General features: G+C 53.6%; 1 protein-coding gene across 4 annotated transcripts; it reads right to left on the bottom strand.

Annotated features, from left to right (window-relative positions):
- Positions 1–16: 16 nt before the first annotated feature.
- Positions 17–18,110, bottom strand: PKIG (cAMP-dependent protein kinase inhibitor gamma). 4 transcript variants are annotated; one of them, XM_063349961.1, is made up of 4 exons: positions 18,033–18,110; positions 11,775–11,842; positions 1,855–2,030; positions 17–744 (listed from the first exon to the last, which is right to left on the bottom strand). In XM_063349961.1, exons 3-4 carry the CDS (start codon positions 2,003–2,005, stop codon positions 665–667), a joined length of 231 nt encoding a protein of 76 aa, XP_063206031.1. In that variant the 5' UTR covers positions 2,006–2,030; positions 11,775–11,842; positions 18,033–18,110; the 3' UTR covers positions 17–664. The 4 variants fall into 4 exon arrangements, with proteins under 4 accessions (XP_063206031.1, XP_063206032.1, XP_063206030.1 ...); XM_063349962.1 differs by lacking the exon at positions 18,033–18,110 and adding an exon at positions 17,504–17,602; XM_063349960.1 differs by lacking the exon at positions 18,033–18,110 and adding an exon at positions 17,213–17,427 and having other exon boundaries at positions 18–744.
- Positions 18,111–18,483: the final 373 nt, after the last annotated feature.

Here is an 18,483-nt window from a genome sequence, read left to right as displayed (position 1 = left end):
ATCTTAAAACGGTAAAACCCGAAGAAAAAGATGCCTGTGGCTGGTGCTGCTGGGCCTGTGGGTGGAGCTCGTCCACACAGAGCTGTGCTTTGGTCCTTTCCTGATGCTAAAGCGGCAGCAGCACAGGGGAGCGGTGCTTGACATGAAGGCGGTGGGACTGGCCGGGTCCCTTCCCCACCGCCCACCCTGACGATGGGCCGCACGGACAGTCCAGAGGCCAGGTCAGGTCTCAGATGCAGGTGAGAGTGAGGCTTAGAAAAACCAATAACCTAAATTTCTAATCTATGGAAACAGAATAAATAATAGTCTAAATTTGCAAAGGAGGAAGGTACCTTGGGCAGGAAAGTCTGGTGTGTCTATTATTACTGAAATCTTTTTTTCCCCTAAGGGAAAATTGCAGCTAAGGCATCTCGAGAATGGCTCATATCACTACAACCACGGCAGTGTTGCTCTAAATCGTTAGGGATGGGAGCAGAAGTCTTTTGGAGGTGCCAGTCCTTGCACAGCATCTTGTGGCTCTCTAAACAAAAACGGTTGCAGCAGAGGCATTCGACAGGCCACTTGCTCTTCCAGATTGGCTTTTTTTCCGCAGATTCAATCATGAATTCTTGTTTAATGTTCACAGCAAGGCCCTCCTCCTGCCCATCCCGCCCCCTGTGCACTGTCACGGGGAGGGGCTGTTTTCTTGCCCCTTTGGTCTTGCTCCAGGGTCGTTCTCAGAAGAGGTGGCATCTCTTTGGCTTTCTGCAGAAGGAAGGATTGGGGAGAAAGCACGGTTACACCCTGCCGAGGACACAAGCGATCAGTAATTGCTATAGCTGATTTTATTCAAATTGCCGCCTGAAGACCTGTCGCTACCCTCCCCGTGGCCAGATGTTTGGCTTAAGAGTATTGGGTTCTCCCTTCACGTTCCTGGAGTACAAAGGCTTCTCAACGCTTCTGGCGGTGCTGGGAGGGAGCAAGGGGGCAGGGATGTCCTCTCCTTGTCCAACCTGTAACAGCAACAAGCACCCCAGGAATGTCTGCTGGACAGCCGGGGTCGCTCTCGCTTAGAACAACTCTAATTTGTGCTCATTGTGGGCGGGTGGATGGACATGTGCTAGTATGGACATGTTGAAAGCAGTACAGTTGGGGTTATGCGTTTTAAAGTGTTTTTATAGTTACAGATTGTAGGCTGGAGGAGTAAAGGAGCAAGGGCAAAAACTGAGTTTACCCTCTGCAGTGGTGCTGTGTGTTTTGTTGCTTATTAGTGAAATCAAGGTGGCTGGATTGCTTGTGCTCTGAACAGAGGATTCTTGCTTCTTGTAGTCAGCTGGTCGGCATGCAGCGAGCAGGGTGATGCTCCTGCCATGCCTGGCCTACAGGGGAAGATTTGGAGATGGCCGGTGGTGTTTAAAATTATTGCTGTTGTTACTTAAAATATGGTGGAATTACGTGAAGGCTGATTTTTAAAAAAAATCAAAACCAACCAGCAGAGAAAAAACAAACCACAACCCACCTCACACTTGATTTTTATAAAGCCTAAGTTATACCTGATGTGCGCTGGGAAAGCTCTTGGTTGGTCCATGTCTGGTTTAAGCACCAGTATCTCTACAAACCAGCCCAGCAAAGGGACTTGGCTGGATTGTGCAGAGCTCATGTGCCAGGACCATCCCGTTCACTGCAAGAGCCCCTCGGCCTAGGGAGTCTCCCACTAGCTGAGTATGCACCGAGCACGAAGGCTCTGACTGCAGTGAGGAAGGGGATGTTCCTCCTGAGCATCTGCGTGATGCTCCCAGAGACGGGACTGGTCAGCTGCCTTCCAGTCCCTTCCAGCCTGGGTGCCAGGAGCTGGGCTTACTGGTGTCTGCTCACCTGCTCCTTCAACAGCGAGGTCACCTAGGTCCTCGGTCAGCTTGCGCATGCTGATGGTGGTTGCATCTCGTTGGATGTCGTGGACAGCGTTCCTCCGACCGGCCCGATCGCAGGAAATAAAGTCGGTGTATGTGCTGGACTCTACCTCCATTGCATCTCCATACACCTGCAAAACGCTGCGGAGAAAACACAGCGGTGAGGTCAAGGATGCTCAGCAAGCCTCCAGTCATGGCTCCCTCCAGGTTAGGTTACTCCCCGGAGTTAAATTACAGCACGAAAAAATAGTCCCTGTAACTCTGCTCCGGTTCGTCTCACAGCAGCGGCTGAAATCTCAGATATCAACCCCGTCACGTGGGGCAGCGTGTGGGGTGACCCATGGTGCTTGGTGACCCATGGTGTTGCGTGACCCATGGTGCTGGATGACCCACTGTGCGGGGTAACCCACGGTGCTCAGTGACCCACCATGTGGGGTGACCCACGGTGCAGGGTGACCCACGGTGTGGGGTAGCCCACGGTGCCGGGTGAGGGCAGGTAGGCAGGAGGGCTCCATCCCAGCTGCCTTACTGGCCCTTGTTCTGCCTTCCCATTGCAAAGCGAGGCAGAGGAGGCGCCTGCCTCCCCTTTTGAGTTTCTGGCCTTCTCCTGTAGGAGCTGCAAGGTCGCGTTACAGAAAAAGCCCTCCTTCCTCCTCAAAACACCGCAGGAGGCTTTGAACAGAAGCCAAATTTGGCTCGCTGCGTGGGGGGGTGGGGTGTGCTGATCCAACCTGAATTTGTAATGGGAAATGAGGATTTTCCCGATGGACACCCACTGGAAAGCTCGGGGAGCAGGGGAGTATTTTACAGGTACGGGGCTTTGGGTCAGTACTGGCCTCCACTGGCTGTCAGATGTCACTGAAAAAGTGTTGGGCTGGACTGCTTTGAGATAAACACTTTCAACATGTGAAAATCAGCCCTTCCGTGAGCTGTTTGGATCCCTTCACTCCAGGCTTGTGTCTCTGCCAAGCGCACAGCACGAAGAAAGGCTCGGAGCGGCCACTCGTCACCAGCGAGCTCCGCGGCGAGCCAGCTCTTAGTTCAGCCTGAACTAGGTCCTGGAGTTGTTGGCTTTTATTTTAGCTGAGGGTTTAACTTGCCAGCGGTCACACAGCGTGCAGAGTCCAGGGACATCAGCAGCTCGGGGGACGTATCGCAGGCGTCCTGGCTGCTGGGCGCAGAGACAGCCAGCACTAGAAACCTGGTGCTCTTGGTTCCTGCTCATGTTTAGCCAGTTTGGCACTCAGTTTGTTTTTTGCATGGAAATTAGAGATTAATAGTTGTCTTATCTCCAATTTTACACACTGAAAAATACCCTTAGCCCTGCTGATAATGTCAATACTAGAAGGAGGTCCTGATTAGAAACACTTCTGTGTAATGAGAGAAAAATCAGCTTCTCGTCATGCACTTGCTTTTGTGTCTTTGGGTTAATGTCCCACTGAGAAATTTGCTTAGCTCCTGCACAAATCCTGCTTGATGCTTATCTTCCTAGCAGGGAAATCTGCAGGCAGACCACCAGCCTGGGCAGGAATCGCACTCCTGGCTCTGTAATCCCCCACGTTATGGCAGCAGAAAGAAGATGCTGGTGAAGATGCAATAGCCAGGATAAAAAAGGTTAAACTATCCCCTTTCCTGAGACTGAGCAGGGTGCGGTAACCTCAAACCTGCGTAAACCCAGTGTGTGTCAGTAGCCCCAGGGGCTCCTCTCTTGGTGCTGATGCCAGCTCAGCGAGCGCTGGCACCCGCGCGCTGGTCGGATGTGGGGCTTGGCCCACCCAGACCTCCCCAGGAGAACCTGCTCCTCCAAATCCAGCAAATCCTTGCGAACACCCGCTTGGCATCCATCTAGCCTCTGTTAAATGAGCTCCGGGAAAAGCTCCATCCTTTGCCCCAGGAAGAGATCCCGGATGTTGTTTTTCCTTGTCTTTCCTTTCCAGGCTCCTGGGACAAGGTGCCCTCCCTGGCTGGCTCATCTCAGTGAGCAAAGTGCCTTGTCCCTGGGACAGGACGAGTATCCATCATTCCCAGACAAGTGCTCCTTGCAGGTTTTGGGAGCCCAGAGGCTGCTGACCTCCTGTAGCTGCTGGAGAGATGTCACACGGACACGGGAGGCTTCCCTAAGAGCGGTCTGCACAAGCCTGGGTCCATCTCCACATCAGTGAGGCCAGTTCAGAGCTGATTTGGGCAGGAGTCCTCCTGCCCTTGCACCAGGGGCTGGACCACCTGGTTCATAGGATGGACTCCACAAAATGGGGAGCAGGAGACGGCCAGCCCCCCCGGGATGTGGCATTTTCCCGGTGTCCCTTGACGTAGCTGCCAACGGCAGATGTGCTCGGCTGCGACAGCGCTGGGCAAGTGACTAAATGCCCCATCCCATGGGAAAAGGATAGGATCTTGATTTAAGCTCGGGGCAGGAACCAAGGGGTGCAGAGGCAGGCGCTGCTCGGGGCCGGGCTGGGTCCCGGCTCGGTGGCCGGGAGATGGCGCCTGTGATTGATTCGTTTTCCGCGGCTGGGAGAGCTCCTGCCTCGGGCTCTCCGCTGGAGAGGGGCGGGTTTACGAGCAAAGCTTTCACATTCGTGCAGTTCCTTCAGGATTTTCAAGGTGGGCGGCTCTCAAAAGCCTTGCGGGCAGACCCCCCTCCCGCTGGCAGAGACTCTCCAGCCTCTGCCTCCGGGAAGCTGTTGGACCAAGGTGATGGGAGCGCTCGCCTCGATTTTTGATACAGAAAAAACATGATTTTTTTCAAAGAGCGTTTCCACATTTCCAGGCAGGTGCAAAACATTTCAGTGGGTTTTTAGTCAGTGGAAACATCTTTTAACGTCTGCCAGGGACAAGAAAGGAACCACCTTGCCTCTTGCCTGCGTAGCTCAACCTGAAACTGCGTCACGGTGGCCAGTCATTTAGCGGTGGCAGGGGGGTGCAAAGGGGGGGTGCATCACCCGCCGGCTCCCCACCTTTGGTTTTCTGTACTGCCGTGGGCTGGCGGGAGGGGATGATGTGCCAGCTCTTGCCAGGCCTTGCAGGAATAAGCCCACAGCACACAAATACCCTGCAGAGGTTTCCCAGGGCGCTTCAAAGAGATGATTCAACTTGTCCCCAGAGGGTCATTTCCTGCCCCCCTTCCCTCCTCGCTGCTGACGGTAACAGAAACGGTCCCTGCGCCCTCGGAGCAGCGTGCCAGCCCGCAGGGACGGGGCAGGGGATGCGTGGCACGGTGACAAAGGCCATTGGCAGGGGGCTGGGACCTGCTGCCTGTTGCACATTGCTGAAAAGCTTTTCTGTGCTGCTTGGAGGGAGGCTGTGTCCCCTCCACCGTGGGGACACGGTGCTGCCCGCCCCAGGGCAGCTGGACACAAGTGAGGAAGCCCCTCGCAAGCTCCCATAGACACCAGACGTGTCCCCAGAGCCACCTCTGCTCCCGTGCCCCGCCCCCCCCACCCCACCCCCAAAATAACCTGGCTCTGCCAAACCTGCCGTTTGGCCTGGACTTATTTTTCTGTAGTGTCTTGTGAGGACTGAAAAAACAAAATCTGGAGCTGTAATAGTCTTTGCTTTGCTGGCCTGGACTCAGCTTCCCGAGCGGTTTTGCTGTCGGACAGCAGTTGGGCTCACTGGCATTTTCCAGGGAAATCACCCAGCAGCTGACGGAGCAGCTGGTTCTGCTCCGGGGGGGCTGCAGCTAAACCAGCCCCACACACTCCAGGGCTGAATTTTACCCATTTAGAAGGCGGATGCTGAGAAATTAAAGGGTTAAATGTTTCTTCTGCCTTGTGGTAGAAGAAACCAGGGCATTTATTTTGGGTCAGCTCAACGCCCCTCTCGGTCCCACTGACAAGCCAGCAGTTAATTCCCATTTTCCGCCCTTGCCTGCTTCTCCCAGGACTACGAGCAAACAGTTACTGCAAATAATGAGAGTATGGCAGACAAATGACCTGGAAACACCACGGGCAGGTTAAAGTCACCACAGGGCCGTGCGCCTGCAGAGCAAACACAAGCCCTGCGACCCGAGCCAGCGGCCGGGGTCTAATGCCGAGGGATCGGATGGATGTTACGGTCACACCCAGCCCCGGACTCCAGTTTCAAGGAAACCCTTCACACGATATTGCATCTGTCCCTTGTCTAGGTTAAACTGTAAGCTTTTTATGGCTAGGAAGGGCTATTTTTGGACTCTGCACTGATGCTGGCCATCAGCAGGCTGTGCTGAACTCGGCCTGCTTCCCCTCCGTTCTGCTCTGCCTCTCTTACCTCTTGCTCTCCTCAGTATTTTCCTCTCCATTTAACCCACCTTTGCAGTGAGCGCAAAGGGTCTCTAGGTCAGAGAAAGTCCCGTTCGTCTCTGGATGGCATCCACGGCAGTTTTGGTCATAAGGTGTCTTAGCCTCTTCCTTGGACATCCTTGCCCCTTAGGGTAGCCAGCACAGCGCGCCTGGGCTGCTGTAAGGAAGGAGGTTCAAAGGATTTCCCTGCTTAACTAAGCCTGAATCATCGCCTGCGCCCACCCTGCTTTCCTTTAGAGACCTCCCTGTCCCTCCGGGACAAGCAGGAGGAGTTGCTCAGCCTGCTGTGCTGTTCCCTGGGACACCCAAGGAGGGATCCCTGCACCTCGGCCACCTCTGAGGCCACAGCAGGCAGCCCCTGAGGGCAGGGGCTGGGACACCGAGGTCCCCGGGGGCAGGAGCCCCAGCAGACTCACGTCCTGGGGTGCTGCTGCCCGGCTGTGGCCCTGTGACAGCCCGTTGCCAGCGGCCGTTGGGACCAACAGCTGCAGGTTCTGGTTGAAGATGGCTCCTCGGTGCTGCAGCCCGGCCGGGGACGTGTTCTCCCGCCCGCTTGATCTCACGCCAGAGGATTTAACGCTCTCTTTTAGCCCCCAAACAAAGCCACGCAGCCAAGCTAAACCTTGCCGTGTTTTTGAGGTGAAATTTTGAAGTTGTGCCGGGGAACAGGGATGTGAGCCCTTCTTCTGCTAGTGCAGCGCATCCCGCTTCTCTCCCCTTCGTTGTCAACCGGCAGGGACCAAGGCACGAAGTGGTACGGTCGCCTTCGAGCTCCCTGTGTTGTGCAGCGCCCCTTGCCCTTTCATTCCAGGGTACAGTGACTATTATTAGACCTCTCCTGCTGGGGCCGGATCCATAACAACAGCAAAACATGCTCCACAGCCCTGCTGGGGCTTTTAAAATATTTACAGTGTAAGATGGTTTGCTGCGGAGGGGGGCCTGGTAGAGCACAGAGAGGGGAGCACCAGGATTTCTGTGCTCCCTGTGGGTCTGCTGTGAGGTTTCCTGCTGGGACAGTCACATCCAGCGAGGAGGAAAAAAAATCCTGTAGGGCTGAAGCCAGCATCTGAGGTCAGGGGGTTTCCACCAACTGTCTGACAACTTCCAGCTGGAATTTCGGCAAATTTTCCACTGGCTCTTGTCTGGGAACACGCACGAGGGGTTGCACATCAAAGAAGGAGGGCCCCGTAACCGTGTTATCGGGGTTAGGGAGTATTTTTAGACCTGTGCTCGTGCCTTCAAGGCCTCGCCATGGCTCATGACTCCCATGCACTAGAGCTTAGATCCGCGGCCAGAAGCCGAGCTGAAGCTGCAGATGTCCTGTTGGGAGCCTGGTCTGGTCGTGGAGACACACAAGAAGCAGGGTCTGCACCAGGCACAGAGCTCCCCTGCTTTCCTGCTGGGTCTATGTCCTCCAAAATGTAGTAGTGGTTGGTCTTTTTGGCCAGAACTGATGTGCTCCAAACTGCTGAGCCCCGAGTTTCCCGGCCGGGTGAGAAAACAGGCAGGACCAGGGCAGCAGCCTGGTCTTCTACCAGCACACGTGCATCCACGTCACGCTGAGCAGCTTCTTTCCAGGAGAGAATAGCGTGTAAAAGCCTCATTGCCCTTTGGTGGTGAAGAGATGTCAAGGTTGGGCATGGCACATTGGTATTTTTGGAAGGCTTTTGCTGTGGGATTCCTCATAATAACTCTGCACCCTCTGGCTCTTACGCTAAATACCATGAATTCAGCCAGCGCAGATGTCACAGCTTCTCCAGCCACTGCAGGGGTTTTGCAGGAACAGAGCTTCTAGGCTTCTCTAGGACTTGGTGGAAAATTATAATTCATATAGGAGGAGATCAGACACAGCAAGGGGAATGAGGCTCAGTGCTCGTAAACATATCCTTTGTTTTGCTTTGCCCTTGTTTTACAGTACACTTAATGTCACTTAATGCCTGTAGAACTGATAACTAATTGCTTAGCTCCGGGTTTAAAATTAGGCTGAGACTGAGTCCTCCAGGACTTTGTAAACCTTGCACTGAGCTTCTCCCTCTACCAAGCTCCCCAAACTCCGCCCCCCCTCCCACCTCCTGGCCTTCACCATGTCCCCAGGGACCCCCACTGCAGCGTCCCTGCTGTCCCAAGGCACCTCCTGCTGCCCCACATCCTCCCGGCCGCTGCCTGGCTCCCAGCTGACGTAAGAGATGCTCCAGCCGGATTTCAAAATCCCGGCCGACCCTTGGCATCGGGGCAGGGTGAGTCCTTCTGCACGCTGCTGCAGGCCCCAGGGGAGGGGGGAAGGCTTGGGGAGGAGTGGGGGAGGTGGGAGGGCATTGCTCAGCCCCGCCAGCATCTCCGTAGCATCAGGATGCGTGGCCAACGATGGGAGGGAGCTGCCTGTCCATCCGTCCGTCTGTCTGCCCAAAGGGCACCCCGGTGCCCAGTTCTGGCCACACAACACTGCCAGCCTGAAGCCTCATGCCCAGAGCAGGCAGCACCCCTCTGCCAGTCCCCACAGGGTATGGGTGCTGAGCATCCACTCCAAAAATCCTCCACCACAAGAGGAATCATGGTTTGCCTTGGCAACCAGGGTCTGATGGAGCTCTCTGCTCCTCCCTCCCCTCAGCACCGAGCCTCGGCTGCAGTTTAAGTCTCTTCTGCAGCTTCTAAGTTGATTAATGGAAATAATTGGTCTCTTCATGCATCTGGAGACAGTTGCCGTGACAGCAGTTGTATTTTTGTTTTGTTCCCAGGTCGAGCTTGTTTTTCACATCCCACAGCTTCGAGGTGCTAATAAATCAGGGCACTCCGGTTCCCCTCCTCGCCCCCGAAAGACGCACATCCCCCCAAGGGATGGGGTTGCAGAGCAGGATGAGGCACACTCAGCCCCGGCCAGCCCTAGGATGTGTCAGGCTGTCACCTTTCTCCCCCCATTTTTCACCCCCTCAAGCCAGGCTCGCAGTGGGTGGATGCGATGCCGACTTCTGCACAGCAAAGAGCAACGAGCCAGAGCACCTCGTGTTCACCCAGCACAGCCAGGAGCACCCATCGCCCTGTGAGCCAGCGCCCGTGGGCCTCTCCGTCCCCTGCAGAGACCCTTTCAAAGCTGTAAGGAGTATGAGGGTACGAGTCCCTCCTGTGCTATTATCCATTTCTCCCAACTTCTTATTTAGCTGCCTTTATAAGCCAACATATTTTTACATGAACAAAACCAGTGACTACATGGAAGATCTGCTGATGCCTGAACTTGCAAAGCAGACGAACCACAGACCAGTCACTTTAAACCCTTTGTGGGGCTACAAAAGCCCCACAGCTGCTGCTGCAGGCATGTTCCAGGAAGACTCAGGTATTGTCCCGGTTTGTGATGTGTGGACACCCCGTCACACCGGGGCCATGGGGTGGATTCCTTTGCAACGGGGATCCCCTTCAGCCTTGGGTTCCCTGTTTTCCCCCAAACCACTCAGGAAGAAAAGTCCCTGCTGGATTTCACCTCAAAGGCTGGAAACTCCCCAGTGCTCCCACAGCTTTTTTGATCACGCCGGGGCCCTGACCTCTGAGTGAGCACCACCTAAAGCAAACCCCACTTGAATTCCTTGCCTGGGGATGTTCACCCCCAGCACAACCTCCCCACCAGCTTGCAGGCTTCCCTGGGCAAGGAGAAGTCAAATTAGTGCAGAGGAGATGCAGCTGGGGCTAATTTCTAGCACAGCTGCCCTTGTCATGTACAAAAGGAAGGTGAAGCCACAGCAGGTCTTGATGGGATAGTGGTGTTTCTGCGTGGAGGAGGACCTCTCTACAAGGACAGAGGTAAGCGAGGATGGCTCTTTATTTTTATGCCTAGCAGGAAAAAGAGCAATTTTTGTCCAACTTTTCTTTGTGATGTGAGGAGCTGAGCTCCGCTGCTGCATGACAGCAGTGCTTGCGTGGCTGAGAAGGAGAGCTTAGCTTGGAAGAGGTGTTGTATGGGCTGTGACTATGCAGTTTGGGCTGCTGCTAGTTGAGGAAGCTCAGCTGAGCACGAGGTGCGTGAGGCTGAGAGCCACCTGCCTTGGCTCTTCCTCATTCAGGCTTGCACAGTCCCCTAGGAACTCACATCCAGCATCCAAAGAGTCTCCTCCCGACTCGGCGTGGTGTGAGGGGCTGAGCGAGAAGCTGTGAAACCTCCTGAGGTGTGGGAGCCCTGGCAGCTCCCAGCGGGGCCTAAAAATAACCAGGGCAACTCTTTGGAGTGGAATGAGGCTGATTAGCAAAACCAGGCTTAGCTCTGCTCCCTGCAGCTGGCTGCCCTGGCCGTCCGCCCCGCCGCGCGGAAGGGACCCACCAGCGGGACACAGCCCGGGGCAGGGGCAGTGCTTGCCTGAAAGAGGGGAGCAGGGGGGAGATGTGTCTTTGGGAGCTGTGAGAGGGACTGGGTGGCTGGGATGGTGCTTTACACGCAATAGAAAAGGAAAGCGTAGGAGTTAGAACCAGGCTGGCAGTGAGGGGTGGCTGAGCTAAGCCCTTCTGGGTGGCTCCGTGGCTTGTTACCCACTGAAATCAGTAGTCCCTTTGGCTGTGCTGCCCTGCTGGGACCCCTACCTGGACAGAGAAAGCTTTGCTAGCCCGCACACCCTCTTCTCTGAGTGTTTCTGTGATGGATGGAGAATTTTTGTACAGCTCTGTCAGGTGACAGCAGCTTCTGATCCTTTCTGCAGGCAGGGTAAATCTGTCTGCATAAGTCACCAGGGATATGACACCTAGACACGAGTTGAAGCGGCGCTCGAGACACGCCTGTAACGTTACACTGGGGATGCTCAGTGATCATTGCAAGTTATAGCCTTAGAAAAGGGAAAGCTTCTATTAAATGAATTGCCAACTATTTTATCGCCCACTGAAATGTAGCCTAGGCGTAGAAGGACACAGGGTATCTCTAGCATACACGGGAAAGATGCTGGATACAAGAGACAAACCGCTCTGGGAGACCTGTGGGATGAATGTCTACATGCCCCAAAGAGCCCTGAGATCCTGTATCGCCCACAAACAATGTGGCAGTGACGGCCCTGTGTAAGGGGAAGCTCAGCGCGGGAACACGAGAAAGCAGCAAGGTGATGTGAGGAGATGCCCTGAGTGCGGGAGTCATGGGAGTGAAACCGCGGAAAGGACTGGCTGAGCTGGCCGGTTACGCGAGTGCCACAAAAGGTTAAGCTTTAGGGGGTTCCCTGGGTCTCGCTGGGCTGACTCTATGTGTGAAGCAAAACTCGCTTACATGGTTATGTACAGGCAAACAATATTCCCATGCAAAGCCTTCGGGCTGCCCGTGAGCGGGATTTGGACACAACATCCCTGTGGCTGGCAGGGAGATGCCGTGCAGCACGGCTTGCACTAGGGGCTGCCCTTAGATTCAGCGTTGGAACGTGGCTCGGGATGAGTACATGGCTGTGAAGTATGGAAAATCAGCAGGAAAGTCATTACAGCAGGATTGCTGATATTTTTTTTCCTCTTAGCAGCTTTCTAGCATCTAGTAATTCAGAATACAGAGGGAGTTCAAATGACTCTCTAAAATTGGAAGGGAAAAACACATTCCTGTTTATGTAATATCTCCCTGTGAATAAAAATTATATGAGTCCATAGTGTGAATCCCTACCTGATTTAGTTGACTTTCCTTTTGGACATGACTTCAAACAAGCTTCACACGCAGCAGGGCAGCAGCTTCTGGGGAAGGAAAAGAAAATAAACGTAAGAAAACATTATCTGTGCTTTTGTTGGAAAGCATAAAGTTCAGCTGCTTTTTCCACCGTCTGTGACGAGGGCAGCAAAGGGGACGCAGTGTCTGGCAGGGCTGTGCCTGGCTTGGTGAGCACGGAGACAGCAACCAAAGGCTGTGGGACGGTGATGGTCGTGTGGCACCTTCTCAGGAGGCTTTGTGCTCATAGAGACTTGGCCTCTTGTGTCTAAGAACAAGGGATGTCCTGGCTTCAGAGAGAAGTTCCCTTTGGTTTTGCTTCTCCTTTTGTGAACTTCACGTGGGTGTGCTGGGGGAGAACCGCAGCGACTCGCGTCTCCTGACCTGCACCACGGGGGGACCCGGTGGCTGCCTCCACACTATAAATGAATATTGGTTTGCAGCTCCACTGCCCTTTAAAGAAGTGAAACTTCCACATCAGCTTCTCTGAGGCAACTGGGGAAGTTTGATCTGGTACTTTTAGTCGCCTTGCTTGGTCCCTCTTCTGCCCCTTGGGTTTCTTTGCCGTTTGTGCGCAGCTGTGCCTTCTCCCGCTGTCCCCAGGCCCCACTCACAGACATTTCCTCTGTGGCCTTAACATCTGTGGGTGCTTTGCAATCCCCTGACCTGCAGAGCCCAGCCAACAAGACACTTGCTTATTTTAGCAGCTGTTTCAGCTTTCAGACTTTTTGGAACATCGTGGACTGTTTTTTTTCCACTTTGTCCCAGGGACAAATATTAGCAGAACAGAAAGGAAGAGATGAACCATTTAACCATCTAAGCAGTAGCTCATCCAGCCATTCATCCGTCTGCCCCGTCTGGGTTGAGTACCACTCTGGTTTCAGTTTCCAAGCCAGGACAGATCTACAGCCTTTCTCTTTATTTTTTTGACCCACTTTTAAAACTCCCTAGTTGTTGGAGCTGGCTACTTGCTGGCCCTGGCCCTGCTTCAAGGACAGGGCACTTGCTGCTTCTGTGTGTCCGTTTGCCCATCTGTTAAACGGAGCTAATAATACTTGCTCCCCTCGCCAGATGCTTCAAATATTTGTAAAGCACTTTCAGACCTGCAGATGACAGGCTTACAGAAGTGGAAAATACTAATTATGATGGTGACAGTAGCCAAACAAAGACATGGGCGACTTAACAATACACTTTTGTTAGTGTTTACCCCATTTACAGTGAAGTGCTTACTGGAAACACTGGAACGGAAAAGAAACAGTATTCCCACAACTCTGGGAATATGCATTGCCCTTTTAGGGCACCAAGCAGGCAAACAAAAGCAGGAAGGAAGAAAGCAAGCCAGCTTTGGAAATCCACAAGTCTTTATTTTCCTCCTTTGCCTTCCTGCTCCGCTCTGGCTCGTGTGTTACGCAGCCCAAACAGTTAAACCTCCAGCGCTTCAGATGTGTTGCAAAATATCTCAAAATACATGGCCCTCCGCCAAGAGAGGCTTAAAGCAAATTGGAGCAATGATGCTCTGAAGTAAAAGTTATCACCGAGCACGCCTGTTCCTGATGGGATGGGGGGGGACCCCATTTTCTCTCCAAAAAAAATCTGATTTTGGAGACAGAAACTCTATAGCAACTGGTATTGGCTTTCCAACCCTGCCACCCTGGCTCTGGTTAGATGTTTGTCCCCACAGCCCTCGCTTGGGGATCTGGAGTCTGCAAATCTGAAGCTGGCCCCTTGTTCTGCCCCCAAAGGCTCATCCTCTGCTGGGCCATCCACTCCTGCTGCTCCCGGGGTGATGGGCAGAGCTCTGAAGGCCCCTCCGTGGAAAGCCCGGACAAATCCCAGACGGGGAGTTTGGGGATTTAAGGGTAGTGAGGTGGATTAGTCCAGGCAGTGTGACTGAGGATGGGTGAAAGTAACTTGTTAAAGAACATGTTGTATTTCCTAATCTTGTCCTATAACCCATCAACGTACCACGGATTATTTTGGGCCCCCTGTGGAAATGTTCATTGGATAGCTAAACATCCATACCCCATCAGGAATGAACTACAAGGGCATCAGCATGATGCATGTGTTTGGGGTTCAGATTCTTTCCATGTTTATTAGCTGTTACCCAACAGGAACAAGCACACAAAACAAACTCCGTGCTATCAGCATTGCTTCAAAATGAATATATGTTCCAAAAAATAAAAAAACCAACCCAGAATGCTTTTTGGCAGAATTTAGTCTTATTCTACATAACAGCTGCGATGGTGCTGCTTTTGATCCAGAGAGGAAATCCTCTCTGGTTTCAAGTAAGGGGATGGCAGCAGCGAGAAGGTCGTTCTCGTTGTCTTTCACCTTCTGGGTAAACAAGAGGCTGTTCACATCCCTGATGGGAACAGGAGCCCGCTCCTCCCGGCCCAGACTGAGAGACTCTCCCATGCACTGCCCGCTCCCCAGGAGCAGCTGGCACCCCTGGCCTCAGAGGTGCAAGAAAACTTGTAATTGTAGTGGAATGTTTTTCATCAGTCACTAATTACCCTGAACCAGGAGGTCTTACAAGCCTTAAAATGCAATATCCTCTTAATCATACCCAGGATTGTTTTGTTACCGAAGATAACTAACTACCTGATGTCTATTAAAATGCCTTCTGAGCTCTTTGTTCCAGGGATATCTCATGGCAATGAGCGCCGCAGATTAATTACACTTTGTGGAAACAGTAATTCCAGTAAAGTTGATGACGCTCTGGTGGGGATATGTTTGGCTTATTACATCACTGCAAATATCAACAAATGTTGGCGTTTTGGCGCTCACCAGGGAGTTCCCAAGGCGGTGGCTTGTGACCAGCAACATGCGTGCATGAAAGCTGATGTGGAGGAGCCGTGCAAAGAGCACTGAGCCTCTCTGGGGCTGTGCAGGGAAGGAAGCGTTTGGGAATTCATCATGCAAACCAGAAATGGTTGGTGTAAAGTCGGTATCTTGAAGGGATTGAGAGTTTTGAAACAGGGGAATAGGTGGTTCATAGTCCAACTGCTGTTCTTCCTGCTCGTGCCGCAGGTGCCAGCTGGGTCTTGGAGCCATGTCCTGACCTCTCCAACTGCCGGGTTGAGGAGCTGGGGACAAAGTCCATGCAAAAGCTGCACCTCCCCTTCTCACTGGCAAGCCTTGGGAGCAGCTCTCTTTATGACTTAGCTTTGTCTAGTCATGGGCTAGAGACAACTAGAAGCATGGGGGGGTTTTCCCCCCTCTCATCCTCTCTAAAATGGGTACTGTGATGGAAAACTTGTTTTCTGGATCATGTATACAGCTTTGATGCTAAGGAAACCCTTAGTGGTGTGGAGAAACAATCGGATCCAGGCTTTGAATGTGAAAATGGGAGAGACCAGAACAGGGTGGCATAGAAAGGCAAACAAAAAGCTGGGTTGAAGCTTCTGCTGTTCTTTATGGACTTGTGGATTCATGCCTGATTCCGACACAGACCTCATATGAGCCCAGGAAAATAATCTGCTTTGTGTGTAGCCCCTCTAAGACAGGACCAACTCAGGTGTTTGGTTGCCCGGACAGGCTGGAGGGATTAATGCATGGCAGTATGGTGCAGAAACTGGCTCCAAAATGTGGAAGATCAGGAAGTGTTAGGAATTTGGAAACCATTTTCCATAGTTATTTTGGGGGTCTGGGTTGTATGCCTGTTGTTATCCCTCTGAGTGGGCTCAAAAGCAGGTGGACTTCTCTTTGGAATAAGAGAAAACAGCAAAACTCTGCACCACTGGCCACTGAGTACAGAAATACCAGGTGGCTGGAAGACACATGGCTACGAGCATTCTTGGGTCTTCATTTCCCTGTGACCAAGCTACCTACGCTGGGAGCCTATGGACTATATTTAATCATCTCCAGTTCTTTAAGGCACTACTTAGTCTGAGCTCTCTGGAAACTGTCCCTGAAAATGACGGCATGGGGGACACGTATATCCACGGGGAGCTCTGTCTGAAGGACTCAATGCCCTGTTCTGTCCTCGAGGTACATTAAGCGCTACTGGTGCATCCATGTTTGCAAACAGCCATTTAACCTACATCTGCACTATGAATGAATCCAGACGTTGAGGATCTCTTCATGCATCCTTCTTTCCCAAACATCATCCCTCACAAGAGTGGAAACGTGATAATTTCTCAGTTAGGTGGCCATGCATTAACATGGTGGCTCTTTCCAGCCCAGAGACTCAGAAGCCAAGGTGTGCTCCACAGCTACCCGAGCAAGGCACATCGACCTCGCCACCAGCAAATGGTCCGGAGCCTGGGGGGCTGCAACCACCCAATGGTCTCTACCACCTGGCCAGGCTGTCTCCACCCCACAAGTCTCTTCTCGCTCTTGCGCTGCCGCAGCATCCCTGCTGCGGCTGCCTCTGGCTCATTTGACCCAAGTGTGTCCTCCTCCTAGCTTGTGCCACCGGCCCAGCCACCTAGGGCATTGCTTCTGGATTCATGGCTATGCTCGGCCCTTGTTCTGTAGACCCGTTTACCCCTGCCAAGCAAAGGGAAACGTTTCCCCAACACTCCCTTGGGGCCAAGGCATGACATGCATGTGAAAGCTCACCACCACGGCTCGCTACCAGCTGCTTAGGGGAATCCAGAGAAAGAAGAGAAAGACACACAGCTCCGAGGTGGAGGAATTTGCAAAGCCTCCTGAGAATACCACCACACAGCAGTTCTTTTTTTATCCCACATCTTTGCCTTTTAAAACATTTGCTTGGAAAGCTGGATGCCAGGGAGTCTCTGAGACCGCTTCCGACACCGTGCTCTGCAAAGCCCTTGCCTGTGGCTGGAAGGGGAGCCCCGGGCAGCCCTGCAGCTCCCGACAGCCCTGAGGATGGATTCACACCACGGCCCCACACGGATGGCACACCGGGCGTCTGTCCCGCAGGCTGGCATCCCCTCCCCGGCGAGCACAGAGCCTCCCTGACGCTGTAAGGGATTCCCTCCGGCAAGTCGCTCAGAATACATGGACACATGTGAGAAATGAGGCCAGAAATCCCCACGGGGGTCACTGATCCACAGTCCTTTGTGATTTCTAACAGCCGAGTCTGCTCTCCCTGCTACCCCTTCGCAGCAAGTACTGAACGGCATCATTTTCCAAGTGAAACAGCAGCCACCTCCCCACCGTCAGCCTACAAACGGTTTCTCCCAACAGCAGAAAAACTGGGATGCGGCTTAGTTTTTCAGCCCACGGCTCGCAGGCAGCAAAAATCTCACTGTTCGCAGTCGGTTAGGTGAAAGTTAACTGTATCTTAAAACAAATCACCCCTTTGCAGCTCCGGCTCCCGTGCCGGGGGGAAGCTGGCAAGCAGCCCCTCGCTGCGCTGCCAGGTCTCCTGGCCACTGACCATCCCAGACCGTTGCCGGCCCCACAGCAGCGTGCACAGTCCTACTTACGGCCACCCCAGCTCCTGCTGCCTCTCGAATCCCAAGTCCTGCCGTCCCGAGGCAGGAGTCGAGGCTGGATTCCACCCTCCAGGCGCCTCTGCCCACTGTGGCGAGCGGCCAAGCCGGCCAGGGAATCGCAACCAGTTTCAGACTTGCCGTTTCCTTGTACTGGGAGCTGCTAAATGAAGTTGCACTTCTGGGGCCGAGGGGCGTGTTCTCCTCCCCTCCCGAGTCAGTCCCTGCCTGCTGTAATCCAATGCTCATCCCGATGATGTCAAGCAGCTACTGCTCGGCTCCTACCTTACAGTCGGCAGGAGGGATCCGTTTCCTTCTCGCAGAGATCTTTGTTTAGCTGCGCCTTGTAACCCCATCTCCTGGCAGCTGCATGTGCCCGAACATCCTTCCTTCGGTGCTCGGCACTGTGGGTTTTGCTGCCGGGCGCTTCCTCCTGCCCTCCCGCCCCATCGCTCCCCGGGGTTTCTCCGGCGCATCGCTCGGATGCACGTCCCAGTCCCAGCTGCATCCCGCCATTCACCCTCTCCATCAGGGCATGGCCAAAGGCACCATCGCACCCCGTGTGGCCTGAGCTATTTCACCGGGTGTAGCGCCGGGGAAGTGCCTCCCAGGGAAAAAAAGAATAGCTTTGTGTCTTTTTATAGTGCCTTTTGCTCTGCAGGCTCCCACGGGGTAAAATCCAAGTGTGCTTCAGCTCATCTGCCCCTGGGTTGCCAGCCTTATTCAGGGGTGAAATGCAGAGCTGGTGACAGCAGCCAGGTTCAAGGAGGAAAAGGTGCCTGGGGCACAGCGGTACAGCAGATCAAGCACATACCTTTGTATCCACCCTGCCGTGAAGCACAGCCTAGGAGCTGTTGTTGAGCTTGGGGCCACTCCCGAAGAAGAGGAAGTTTTGGCTGTTCTTGTCGCCACGGAGGCCCAGGAACATCCCTCTGGGTGGTATCACCTCCTTGTGTCACTTCAGTCTTAGGGACACCACTGGGTGGCTGAAGCCAAACGAACAAGCTGGTTGCAGTGCCAGGTCGCCAGCCGTCCTCCTGGCCCATGCTCCTGCAAAGCCCCACCAGCGCGGTGGAAGGTGCGTGAGCACACGAGGGCGTAGATATTGCTGCCTGAATGCCCAGACCGGAACAGGACTTGTTAGGGCTGATTGCTTTGTCGGGAGAGGGAAAGACTCGCTCCATCCCTGCTGTAAGGACACTCCGGTCCTCAGCCTTGTGAGGGGGAGAAGAAGTGGGACAACTCAACTGGAGAGCACGAAGAGC

This window comes from Chroicocephalus ridibundus, chromosome 12, assembly GCF_963924245.1.
Source record: "Chroicocephalus ridibundus chromosome 12, bChrRid1.1, whole genome shotgun sequence".
Classification (NCBI taxonomy): Eukaryota; Metazoa; Chordata; class Aves; order Charadriiformes; family Laridae; genus Chroicocephalus; species Chroicocephalus ridibundus.
This window is presented reverse-complemented; position numbering and strand designations above follow the sequence as displayed.